The sequence below is a fragment of the Labrus mixtus genome, chromosome 9, assembly GCF_963584025.1.
Source record: "Labrus mixtus chromosome 9, fLabMix1.1, whole genome shotgun sequence".
Taxonomy (NCBI): Eukaryota; Metazoa; Chordata; class Actinopteri; order Labriformes; family Labridae; genus Labrus; species Labrus mixtus.
This window is the reverse complement of record NC_083620.1, coordinates 21698908-21711184: the sequence shown is the minus strand read 5'-3', so window position 1 is coordinate 21711184 and position 12277 is coordinate 21698908. Positions and strand designations below refer to the sequence as shown.

General features: G+C 40.2%; 1 protein-coding gene across 8 annotated transcripts in view; it reads right to left on the bottom strand.

Annotated features, from left to right (window-relative positions):
• synrg (synergin, gamma) overlaps positions 1-523 on the bottom strand; it is a 35633-nt gene extending 35110 nt beyond the window's left edge. For 7 of the 8 annotated variants that reach the window (XM_061046890.1, XM_061046892.1, XM_061046891.1 and 4 more), the window contains exon 1: positions 430-523. In XM_061046890.1, the coding sequence (XP_060902873.1) occupies positions 430-464 (35 nt within the window). In that variant the 5' untranslated portion in view covers positions 465-523. The remainder of the gene's footprint in view (positions 1-429) is intronic. The other variant, XM_061046897.1, reaches the window with a different exon arrangement.
• Positions 524-12277: the final 11754 nt, after the last annotated feature.

The following is a 12277-nucleotide window of genomic DNA, read 5'->3' as shown; positions in this document are numbered from 1 at the left end:
CTGAATATAAAATAACAAACAGGCAGATTTGACTTCAGTAAGGCGTCAACAGGCCTGTCAGCTCATCATACACAGCTATGATGTTACAATGCTACAGGAGGAAAATGTAGTCTCAACACTGGATAACACGAGCTGTACGCATAGTTAACATGACCCAAGACATCACATACTCTAAAAAACCTTTTGGTGTTACTTGAGGTCAACTCTGAGCTCTGACAGACAGCACACACAGCTAGCTAGCTACCGTTAGCTGTGACACCTGACAACCAGCCATCTCATCACCCAGCATCGACAACAAAACCAGCCTTCACGACTGTCTTTGAGGCCCTACGATGTAATAAATGTGTTTTCAAGCGGAACTAAGAGGCGGAAATGTTACAACATGTTGTCTTTTTTACCGACAGAGTCGATATTAAAAGGCTAAAATACCTGCTGCCTCCTCCAGATCCTGGCCGCAGCGCCATCTTGATAACAGCAGTCACTAGTCTGATGATGACGTCATTGCTGACGGAAGAGAAGCGGCGGAGTGTTGTGCCCTCTGCTCAGTCTCTCAGGCACAGATGGCTATGACAGACGTGACTTTATAAAGCCTTCCTTTTATTTACAAAGTGTTGCTTTTTTTTTAAATTCGTCTCATGTTTTCATCTCATCTGTTTTCTTCTTTTTTCTAGATATCTCATGAGTTATTTTCTTTCAGGAAAGTTGAGGCAAACTGTGCGAGATCCATGGTTGGGCTTGAGAAGACTTAAAGTTAATTAGTAGTACTTCTATTATAGGCTGATTCATACTTCGACATTAAGATAGCCTTTTTAGACTTTTTACACAATAATGCCATACGTTTAGGTATTGTTTTATTGCACGAGCCAATTATTTTACTCTGTGGTACTGTTCATTTTACTAAGAAAAATATCTGTAAGCGAATCGTTTAGAGAGACTGATCCTGGAAAGCATTACACAGGGCAAACTTTCTCATTTTAAACCCAACAAAGAGCTGCGATTAATATTGCATTCCAGGAGATGTCAGTGTTGAGCTTATTTGCACCCTGAGTACAAAACAGATGAGTGTGGCTCCACTATATGTCAAACAACCCTATTATTTACAGTCCATGGTCACAACCCGTCTTACAGTCCGACATTGGCCTCGTAGAGAATGTTTTTTATTTCTTCTATAGCCTACGAGAGACTTTAAACACCTCTCATTTTAGACAAAGAGCAGAATGGAGATATAAAACTCAACAGGCTACTAAATGTTTATGACGAATAGTTAACACAGAAACCAAAAGACCTTGAAGAGTTATACTGATTTATTATGATGCATATATTAAGAAAATGATTCAAACCAGACAAGTTGGCTATGCTATTTTTTTAATGTTATTTTTCTACGCTCTCATACACATTTGTCTTCATTTGACTCTAATATAGTTTAAAGTAATATTTAAATCACAATGGGCGTTTGAATTTAAATATTACTTATCAACCACTTTCCATAAAGGCATGGAACAACCAGTAGTAATGTTTCTGTAGTTACCATTACACGTTTCACTGTGTGTTTCTACTTTGTTTGATTTATACGTTGCTGTATATTTGAAGGACTATATACTTAAATTAAAAATGATCATTCTTAAGCTGTATTCTATGATGTCTAGGCCAACAATGTTACAGTCTGCTTGAAGTCTTGAGACCGTTGTGCATCCCGACAGAGTGATAGATTAGTATTACAACAGCAGCATCATAAGCTACTCAAAGTCTCTGTAAGTCTTATTGTTTAACCAAGTGTGCAGTATACAGAGCTCTACAATAAGCTGGAAACAGAGATGTCTTCACTAGGCTGTCATATAGTATATTCATATTTTGTGCATGTGTTTTAGACAGTACACAAAGAAATTTAAAGTGAAATCCGGTGGCAAGAGGGGGCACATGTTCTCAGTCCAGCATTACATGCTGACATGAAGTGTAAACAACAGTGTGTACATTCAATGTCATTTAGATGACGTTTGTTTTGATTTACTGCCTCTTACCAACAGGTGGTGCTATGAGTTTGACCAAACGGCATGTAGCTCTGTTCATCTGGGACTCTGATCATCTGAAATTTGAGGTATAAGTAACATTGTTTATGAGAGTTTTAAAAAACTGTAACTCAACAACTTTGTCCTGTGTTAAGAGAAATTATGGAAGATACCTCTTTAAAGAAAACTCACACTCTGTCCAGTCTGACTACATTTAATGTGGATATATAACCCTGGCCTGCAGTAGCTCAAAGTGTAAAATGTGAAGTTTCCTGTTGCCACTGCAGAGTGATGTCTGTAACTGAATATGACCACATATATGTCTTTGTAGGAGCCATTTTAGTGTGTGCATTTATGTAATGTATTTCAATGGTTTTGGTTTATATGTTTATTTATTTGGACTCTAGCAGGTGATAATTGATAGTGTGGGTTAATTGGTCAGCTGCTATGTTTGAGTGTTTATAGGTCGCTGGTGAACAGGATGTTGTGGGAACACACGGATCTCGTAAACAACAACAAACAAGTATAATCTCGACAACAATCATTCATCATATCATCATCACGGTTGGTTTACAATAAATGGGCGTTTCATACACAGTAATTTCATTTTGGACATTTGTTTATTTTTTTGTTGCGTCAAGACCTTTTCATGGACCTATGTGAGGGACTAAAAGTATGATAAAAAAATGTGGACATTGGATCATCACTACAGTCTTCAAGGTTGTATTCCTATAGTGTATTTGAAGTTCGGGTCATTAGTTTATGGAGGCTTTGAAGACTTTTAATCAACAAGGTGTCTTCAGTACGCTACTGATGATCAGATACTAGATGATGCTAACTTTTAGGAATTATATGATGATTTTCTTTTATTTTTATTTTATTTTTCCTGCAGAGGACTTGTCTAACAGGTTGACTTTCAAGCATCACAAAACACTCAACAACAACTTAGTGTTTAATGTCAAACAATATGTTGCCAATGACATCATTGTTTTATGAAAAACTCAAGACCTATGCATGTTAGCATCTTCATTGTTTCAGGTAATAACTGATTCAATATTTAGGGAGATTTGGCCAACCCGCTTGGATTTGTATTTACATTTTTTAAAAGCTTATAACTTTCTGCTGACAGTAGCTAACATCGTAACCATGGTACACCATGGACATGACCTTCTACAATAACTCACAGGATTAACTAGAAGAGTTCATCAAGGTCTTAAATTCTGTCCGAACTAATTTGGTGTGGATTTGTTCAAAATCCCAGGGGAGGTAGCATGTGGCGTAAAACATGACATTTCCTGTCCAAGCAAGGCGGAGCATTGCAATAATTAAAGATTATAGATTTCTTCCGACTGGAAATCTCATCATACATGCAGAGTTTTGAGCAGGAAGGGTGCCATTGATCACTTTTGCGACATCCATGTGTGTGAGCCAAGTCAAATGGAAATGTTCACCACTTTTGTCCTGTGTGTGAATGTTCATTTTTCAAAATGCAACTGACTTCTGAAAATGTGTTTAACAACCGAATCCCTATGACCGTAGTGCTCAGGGTTAAGTAAAAGAATGTTTTGTAAAAAATATAAACAATGTATTTGGCATTTGAATAGAGTATTGTATTGTTTGGAATGGACTGGCAAGTTGTGACCAATAAGGCATGCAAAAGTTAATGAATGCAGTAAAGAGAAAATGTGAGCAGTGAAAATGATATTTTTAAGAACAAATGAAAACTCAGTTGGGTTTGAGAATTGGGAAGTTTGTCTGTGAATTGGGTGGGATGTATAAACATAATACTAATGGCTCTGAGTCTGTCTGTTTGTGTTTTTTAGAAATATTTCATATGTGGCCTCATATCATCATTAAGCTGTCCAAAGTTATTATTACAGAATTTCCATTTTAGCCCAGGTATTGCCAGTCTGCGAGCCAAGGCTTGTTATCCTCCAAGTGGACAGAATCAAGGCCGTCATTTTTCTAAAATACTCAGCAATTTGCCTGTAAAATAACCGGCTTCCCTCAGCCTTCCAAATAAATCACTTTAAGCTCCTTTGACACCACACCGGCTAGACAGTTGCTAATAAATGATTGAAGTTAACACACACTCAGCGAGGGATCATCGGCTGCCACACACATATCAGACACATTTATACACAGAGACACGTACACACACAATCATTGTGCATGGCGTCTAGCTTGATCCCATCAGTCTTAGCAAGTCTGCTCTGCCTCCCTCGCAACCCAAACAAACTCACGTTTGAGGGAGAAATTGGTCCAATAAATCAAAACTGTAACCGACACCAGCACCACCTAACTGTGTTTCACTGTCCTGCCGACCTCAAGAGCTCTATTAACCAGCCGCAGGGGGAAATATGGCTGCCTCAACTCCTTCCTCTCCTCCCGGCACGGCACACGGCACAGCACGTTTCCCACACACTGTCAGGGGTCACCTCTGACTCCTGACCCTACAGGGGGGGGGGGGGGGGGGGGGGTTGGGTTGGCTTTAGAAGGAGGAGGGGACCACCCAGTCAGGCTCTTAGGGGGCCCCCTGGGGATGGGACTGCTGAGGGGTGTGGGGCTAAGACTTCAGGGGACAGAAGAGGAGAGGAGGAAGATCAGAGACGTGTGTTTGTGAGGATGGGGGGGGGGGGGACACAGTGAAAGAGGGGTGAAAGGGGCATTAACTTTGTGAATGAATGCCGGGGGTCACTAAGTGCTTCAGTCAATGAGCAGAGAGAGAAACACTAAACAATCACATCTGGGAAAGAGCTTGCCCTGAAGCTTGTATCTCACTTACCTGAGGCCAGGCCTTTAGATTTGTGTGATTTTTGTCGCTAGTATCTGAGAGAAGAAGATCCGCGCTGACTGAAGTCATGTTGGTGCTAGAGGATTAAGTGATATTAACTTTAGGCCTGATGGAGAGAAGATAGACTTCTGTCCGTGTGTTGTAAATCTCTCTTTATCACCAACCTAATGTTCCCAGAGCATTCACTCAGGCAGGAAGGCGCCCCAATAAAGCTGCAACATTGTCCTGACACTTCATCAGGCTCTAGAGCCTCTCTGCTGTTACTGGATGAAAACTGTCGCAGCAGCCAGTTCAATCTCATCCCTGTTTTCTGTTGTGAGAACAAAAATCTTGGAATCTGAGGTTTGAGAGACAGAAACTATTTCATGAGACGTCCTTTCTTTTCATGACATCTTTAACTTAAGCTGCTGATTTGAATTTTCAAAAATTTAAAATATTGAAAGGAACTTACTACTTAAAAGGAAAGACTCTACAGTATGATTTTACATTCCCCTTGTTTTCAACAAATGGCACTATATGAGATGTGTGGAGGATACATGTGTTAGTCCATCCCTCAACCTGCAGGGTGAGCTGCTCTAAGGCCATAAGAAGCTGTTTTAGACTACAGATGTCAGTCTTCATGAGTCACAAATATGAAGTTAAACAATAAGAAGTTCAACACCTGAAGCTGCGTCAGTCAGTTATTACAGCAGCAGGTGTGGGTGGGATAGAAAACAAACAAGACTGACAAAGCTTCCATACACTGTCATGTAGTACCCTGACTACCCAAAATAATAATTAGGTTGTGTTGGAATTTCAACAGGACACAGCACAACCTAAATGAATGTGGGTTTTTAATGTGTAAACAGCATTTAATACATCCGGTAGAGATGGATTTGAAAGATTATTGTAAGATGATGACAAGGTAAGTTTAGCTGCCAATTTAAAAAGAAAAAATGGAACAATTGTGGCAGAAATTAGGGTTTAAGAAACCTTGAATAGAAATACTTAGAAGTTCCTCAGAACTTTCCTTTAGTGTGGTATTGGTCTTTGGTACTTTCCCTCTCTCATGTCTTTTGTGAGTCGGAGAAAACAAGCACAAGAAAAGTAATATTTGTTCTGGGGGATTTCTACTCAGACATTTACGTCACTACTGGTCCAAAGTCTAAAAATCAAAGTTGACTTTCCCTTACATTTGAAAAACCAAAAAATATCAGAAACTCAATAACTCGCTGCTGTCAGATTGTTCACCGAAACCCCCCTGTTTTTATTAAAAAAAATCCCCAATGTGTTGTTTCCCCAAAGCAAACCAGCTCATCCTCTAAATCGTTCTGCTCATGGGGATTCACATCATGCCAGTTATTCATCTGTGCACACGATCCTTTAAACGTGCTTTTCCAAATGTTTGTGTGTAAAAAAAAAAAAACTTCACAAAACATACTTAAATAATCCTCTGTCTGTAGCAGTGCCAGAAAACGTGTAAATCCGCTCTGTGATTTGGTGCGAGCAGCTCATTTGAGATTTATTGCACAGTGGAAATCACAGTTTTTTAAAACCTTCACACAGAAACCACACAGGCAATTCAAACATTGGTGTTTATTTAAGACTGACAAAAAGTCTGAAACATTTCCTCCCCGCCTTATCTCCCCATTAATTAATCAACAGCTCAGGCATGCACACACATGTACACACACACACCACACACATGTATAGCAGCTATTGATGTGTCTCCCTTTGAGGCCCGCTCCCAGCATGAGTGCTGCTGAGCAGGTAAGTGGTGCAGGGTAAACCGATCTACCCCAAGGCTGCTGCACCCCAACCACAAACACACACACACACACACACACACACACACACACACACACACACACACACACACACACACACACACACACACACACACACACACACACACACACCTATTGTTCCCCCCTCCATGTTTTCCCATGTCTCCCTGCTTCCTGGGCCCCTTCTACCTGCCGGCACATTCCTGCTGCGGCCTGTCAAATCTCTTTGTGTCCACACTCTTTGTTGCTCTGTTTCCGCTGTCACTCTTTCTTTATTACCTTTTCTTTTCCCCCTGTGTGTGTGTGTGTGTGTGTGTTATCTGTTATGTACCCTCTCCAGTGGTCATGCACCAAAAAAAAAACCACAACAGTTACTTTTATGTGTGACACAAAAATTATGATTATATGAAATATTTGAGTATTATTTATATATTTTTTTGTAGAGACATGAGAGCAGCTCCGGACAATAAAGCAAAAATAAATAAATAAATCTTTTTCAGTAAAGCAGCCTTTCTGTAAATGAAGAACTTGAAAGTTCTGATAGCATAAACTGTTTGGTCAATGGATTTTGAGTGCTTACTTCCACATGTAATTATTCTCTCAGTCTAATGTGTTTCCACAATTATGTGGCACACCTTCGATAAAGTCCTTTTCCTGTTCAGCAAGACAAAACTTCCGTCCACAAAGCCTAGTCCATAATTAAAGAGTTTTTTTTATCCCACTTTGGTGAGGAAGAAGTTCACTGAACTACACACAAACCTGACCTAAAACTCAGCCAACACCTTTGGCACAAACTGTGAGCCGGGTCTTTAAGTCAAACAGAAGTGGTTGACCTCATTTGTGCTTTTGTCGCTGTGAAGGAGCAAATCCCTTTAACTGAGCAACACAGTCTAGTGGAAACTCTTTTTAAAAAGGGAAAAAACATTAAATCAATAGGCATATTTATAAAATGTAAGGATCGGATTTTCAACAATCAAAGGTAAAATGTCAGGATTTTAATAAACTTGCATTAACATGATTGACAGCGATAATGAAATTAAAGAACTGTGTTCCGAACTTAAAGAAACGTTGCTGCACATCAAATCAAGCGCTCCCTTAAACCATAACTGGCTGTTTTGGAAAACACCTAGTAGTCAAACTGATTTTGCCAAAATACATAATGTAGTATGTGTAGAATGGAAAATGTAGTATGCCGTATGTAGTATGTAGAATGTAGAAATGACGGACAGTGGACACTGTCGTAACCGTGGAAATAATCATGAAGATCAATGAATCTCTTGTCAGCTTTTCTCAGACAGTAAGTGGATGTTACCATGTAGCTGCGTTTCCCGTCAGCAGGGCTGATGTTTACTTCTGCTGGGCCTGATATACTGCAAAATGACCGCCGACTGGCAGTCAGACTACAAAACTACTGAATCAGAATCAGAATCAGAATCAGCTTTATTGGCCAGGTATGCTTAAACACACAAGGAATTTTACTTTGGTAAACTGTGCTCTCTTTGTACAAAGGTACAACATTAAATATCAACAATAAACACAAAAACAAACAAAGTGTCAAATGTAGTGAAGTACATACTGCATGCTACGTTTGATAGTCGGAAAACAGCGTGTGAATATTAACAAATGTGAAAGTACAATAAAAAATAGTTTTCCTAAAATCAATAAATAATTGTGAGTCATCAATGTGATCTCAATATTGAGAAAAATAATTTTGATTATCACTCTGGCAAGAATGATGGGCTACTTCTGGACAGTTTCCTGGGTATTCCTGAACTTTGACTTGGATGAGTTTTCAATTCACTTCTTTAAAACATAGCATTACCACTGCAGGTTTGTTCAACCAAAGGTTCTGAGAATGTTTCTCACAACTGATTGTGACAAAATGATGATAAAAAAGTGTGTATATGTTTGTTTGTGAGCGAGATGGATAAAAGGACTGAAAGAGATGTGCGTCAAACGTGGCAGATGTTGGAGAGCAACCTGAGACCAGCTCTGGATTCTCCCTAGCGACAGAAGACGTTGGTCACAGTGACAAAAACAAAGTGACCCACAGCAGCTGGGGGGGGGGGGGGGGGGGGGGGGGGCAGGGAATGTGTGTGTTGCTTCATATATGTGCATATGTTAAGTAAGTTGCATACATGGGTGACATCTGATAGCAGCACAGGGCAAATGCCTGGAGCAGAAATAACCCGTAGTCAGGGGATTCCCACGCTTAACATGTGAGCAGTGGACTTCAGTTTAAAACTTTTCTCCCCTTGAATCAGATGCAGTGGGCAAAATCCACGCATCGCTCTCGTTACCAGCAATCAAAAGTCAGAGGTTTGAAACCAATGATGGCTGAGGTGATAATATATGTGAAAGAGAGTCAAGGAGGATGTTGTAGAGAGAATATAGAATGAATAATGTATGCTCCTTATAAAACACTGAAGGGCTATAAGTGGTTTTCTTGCACAACAACAACACTGCTGATTCATGCTGTGTGGAGTAGACCGCTTGACAACAAACATTCAATTAAACTCCTACATCTGTCTCTCCCTGTTTGTCATCACGTGCCCGCGTTTGTGTGTCTCCACAAACTGTGTGTGTGTGTCCTGAGGGAGGAGGTCATGTTGCAAACAGGAAGGTGCACCGACTCAATCTTTATTTTCCAAACAGTGCTCCTCCGACACAGCAAATAAGTCGCCCGACGATATTATTTGTTTTTGAAAGGATACAGACATGCGGGACAGAGTATCAGAGCATTAAAAGAAAAAACAGGAAAAGGCCCAAAATGTTTTCATAACTCGTATCCTGAAACCTTCAGGGGCCGCACATGTCTCTCCAGGGATTCAGAGCATGTTTGATGAGTACTGTCTTCTGTTGATATTCAGTGAACTCAAGCCATATTTGAACAGAGACTCTGTTTTGACTCATATCAGGCACGTGTTTGTGTTTATGCCAAACATCAGACCGAAAGCTGTGTGTGGCACGGAGAGGTATTATAATGATATTATTTAGTAAACACCAAATATAGCAACATGATACGGCTCTAAGCTCTTATCACTCTGGATAGAAGTGGAAAGTGTTGTTCACTTCACCTAGTTTCCATTTTGACATGAATACTTCTACTGAAGTGAACAGATTTGTTTTTAAACGTGCTCAGTAATATGTTCGCCCGATATCGCCTTAAATCTGATATTTGGCACGAGGGCAGATGTGTGGTTTAAAGGCCTGAGCTGGGGGATAAACCCTGAGATTGGGTTTACAGGGGCTCTGCTCTCGGCACTGTGGCATGCCCCTTATTTGCCCTCATTGGCCCGGCAGGGGTGTGTAATCTCTCTCTTATCTGCAGCCCTCTTTACCCATACTCCCCTGGGTGGGAGTAGGGGGAGAAAATGTTGAAGAGTGTTGTCTTTAAAAGTTAGTGTGTGAGTCCATCCACAGACTCACTCAGCTCAGATTACTGTTCAGTGATACAGAAACAGAAGTTTCATTTATTGATGATGAAAATAAAAGTGCTTTACAGTTCAGACATCGCAAAAGGGTGACAGCACAAATAGTCAAATGATCAAATAAAAGCAAATAATCAAAAATATACAAGACCCCAAACATCAGTTTAAAAAACCGTACATCAATAAATATGTTTAAAAAAGTGAACAAAAGCCAAGAATTTAGAATAAGCCAGACAAATCTATTATTATTGAATGCACATGTCAGTTGCCTGACAACAGGAACAGAAAGAAAAGTTTGGTTATTGCTGATTATTATTGGTAATAATGGGATGAAGTAGGATTTGGCTTATACTTCCTGTTTAGGAGTTTCAGTGGAAACTTAATGAAAACACCTGCTGTTTTCACTATTCCACTTCATTTCAAGAATTAGGTGGCTCAAGGGCTCAACAAACTTCAAAAGAGTCAGATGCCCTGCCGTTAATCTACAGCTGAAGGTAAAATAAATTAGACCTGCTAGTCTTCTCCAAGCACAAATTGTCTGCCTCTGAAAAGAAAAACGTGAACTTTTATGTTTTCAGTCTTCTTAATCAGAATGACAAAACAACTCAGCGTAGTTATGAAACAGACTGAAATGAATACTGACGTCTCTTAATGAGTTTAGAGAAGTAAACAAGACCACCAGGGAAGAGATTTATATATAACTTCTATATAGTTCAATCTAATGCTAGTGAAGGACTGAGCAGTTTTTCACAGTCAAAGATTAAATGAGTGGAACTGGATCACTATTACTTACTTGCAAGTCCACCACTCACCACTGTGAGCCACCAAGTTCTCTACCGTCCTTTTTCATGTCTGTTATCAGTCAACTAGGCTACATTAACACCCAGGGGTCTTTCTGCTCATGCAGTCTTATTTTTTTATTTTTTCTGTTTAGGGAATGTTTAAGACTTTTCTCTTAACAATGTCTCTGAACTTTTGTGATTTTTGTACGAAAATAAAATGGGTTTAATCTGTGCACAGTCGGTGCTTTCAACCACTGCTGCGAAAATGATTGTGGAGATATGCCGCTACCAACCTCATTTTCATCACCCTTAAAATGCTAAAATGAAAAGAATATTCAAATGATTAAAGAAATAAGTGTCTGATGACGAGTTCATCAAATAATAATAATAATAGTGTGTAAGCCGGTGGTAAAATGGTTCAACGTGGGTGAGAAGTGGTCTCAGACGTTCAGACCTGATCTCACCTTGTTTTCGACCAGATGTGAACAATGAAGTGCTCACTGGGATTATGATCATTATTTATACGCTCAAGGTTAGCTGAGTACGCTGGTCAGGTCAGATTGCATCACTCCTCCCACCACCACCACCCCGATGCATCCTCTGTGGCAGCTCAGGTGTGTGTTGTTATGTCTGCGTCGCTGCACTTCTATACTGACATCTGACAGCATTCCAAAGCAGGTTTTATGACACGCTCCCATGATCACACTGCCAAACAGGCCTCTCTGCTCTTATCTATACTGCTGCAAAGGGCTCCCTCTGTTCTATAGGAGAACAAAGTCCACCAGTTTCTCTACAATAACCCTTCAAAGAGAGAGAGAGTCTGTGCGTGCGCATGTGTGTGTGTGTGTGCTTCACTTCCAGTAAATGCCCTTACAGCGTTTCGAGCAAGCAGGTGTCCTTTGTTAGCTCTAATCCCTGCAAACCTCTTTCAAAAGCAGGCTGATATTTACTTTTCTCCCCCTTACTGAGACACTCTGACGTCAACGCTGCTGAGTTACTGACAAGGCTGAAGTCGTGTATTTCACAGCAGTGCATTCTGGGGACATTTTTTTTTTTTTTTACGACCTGTATCTGTTCCACACGCTCATGATTTAAGGCAATCTCCCCTCCTCTCTTCTTTTTCTTCTTCGTTACACTCTCCAACCGAAGTTTCCACAAAAAAAAACTCTCACCTCCCACTTTGTTATCTGTTCGCTCTGCCGCCTCATGTCTCCTTCTCTCCGCCTTCTCCTCCCCTCTTTTCTTCCCCTCAAACTCTCGGTTGTCTTGCACCATTGTGCCTATAACTCACTTTTTCTACATCCCCTTGTTATGTCATATACCCTCTGTCTGCAGCTAAGGGGCGTTTGTCAATCAACAGGCCATAAAGTAACACCCATCCGAAACCCGCCCATTTTCCATAAGGCTGTAGATACACAACAAAGTGTGGCTCGCTTGAATTTCTAACCTCTTTTCTATTTTTTCCCTTAGTTGTAAGTGTCTGCAGTTGCATGTCTAT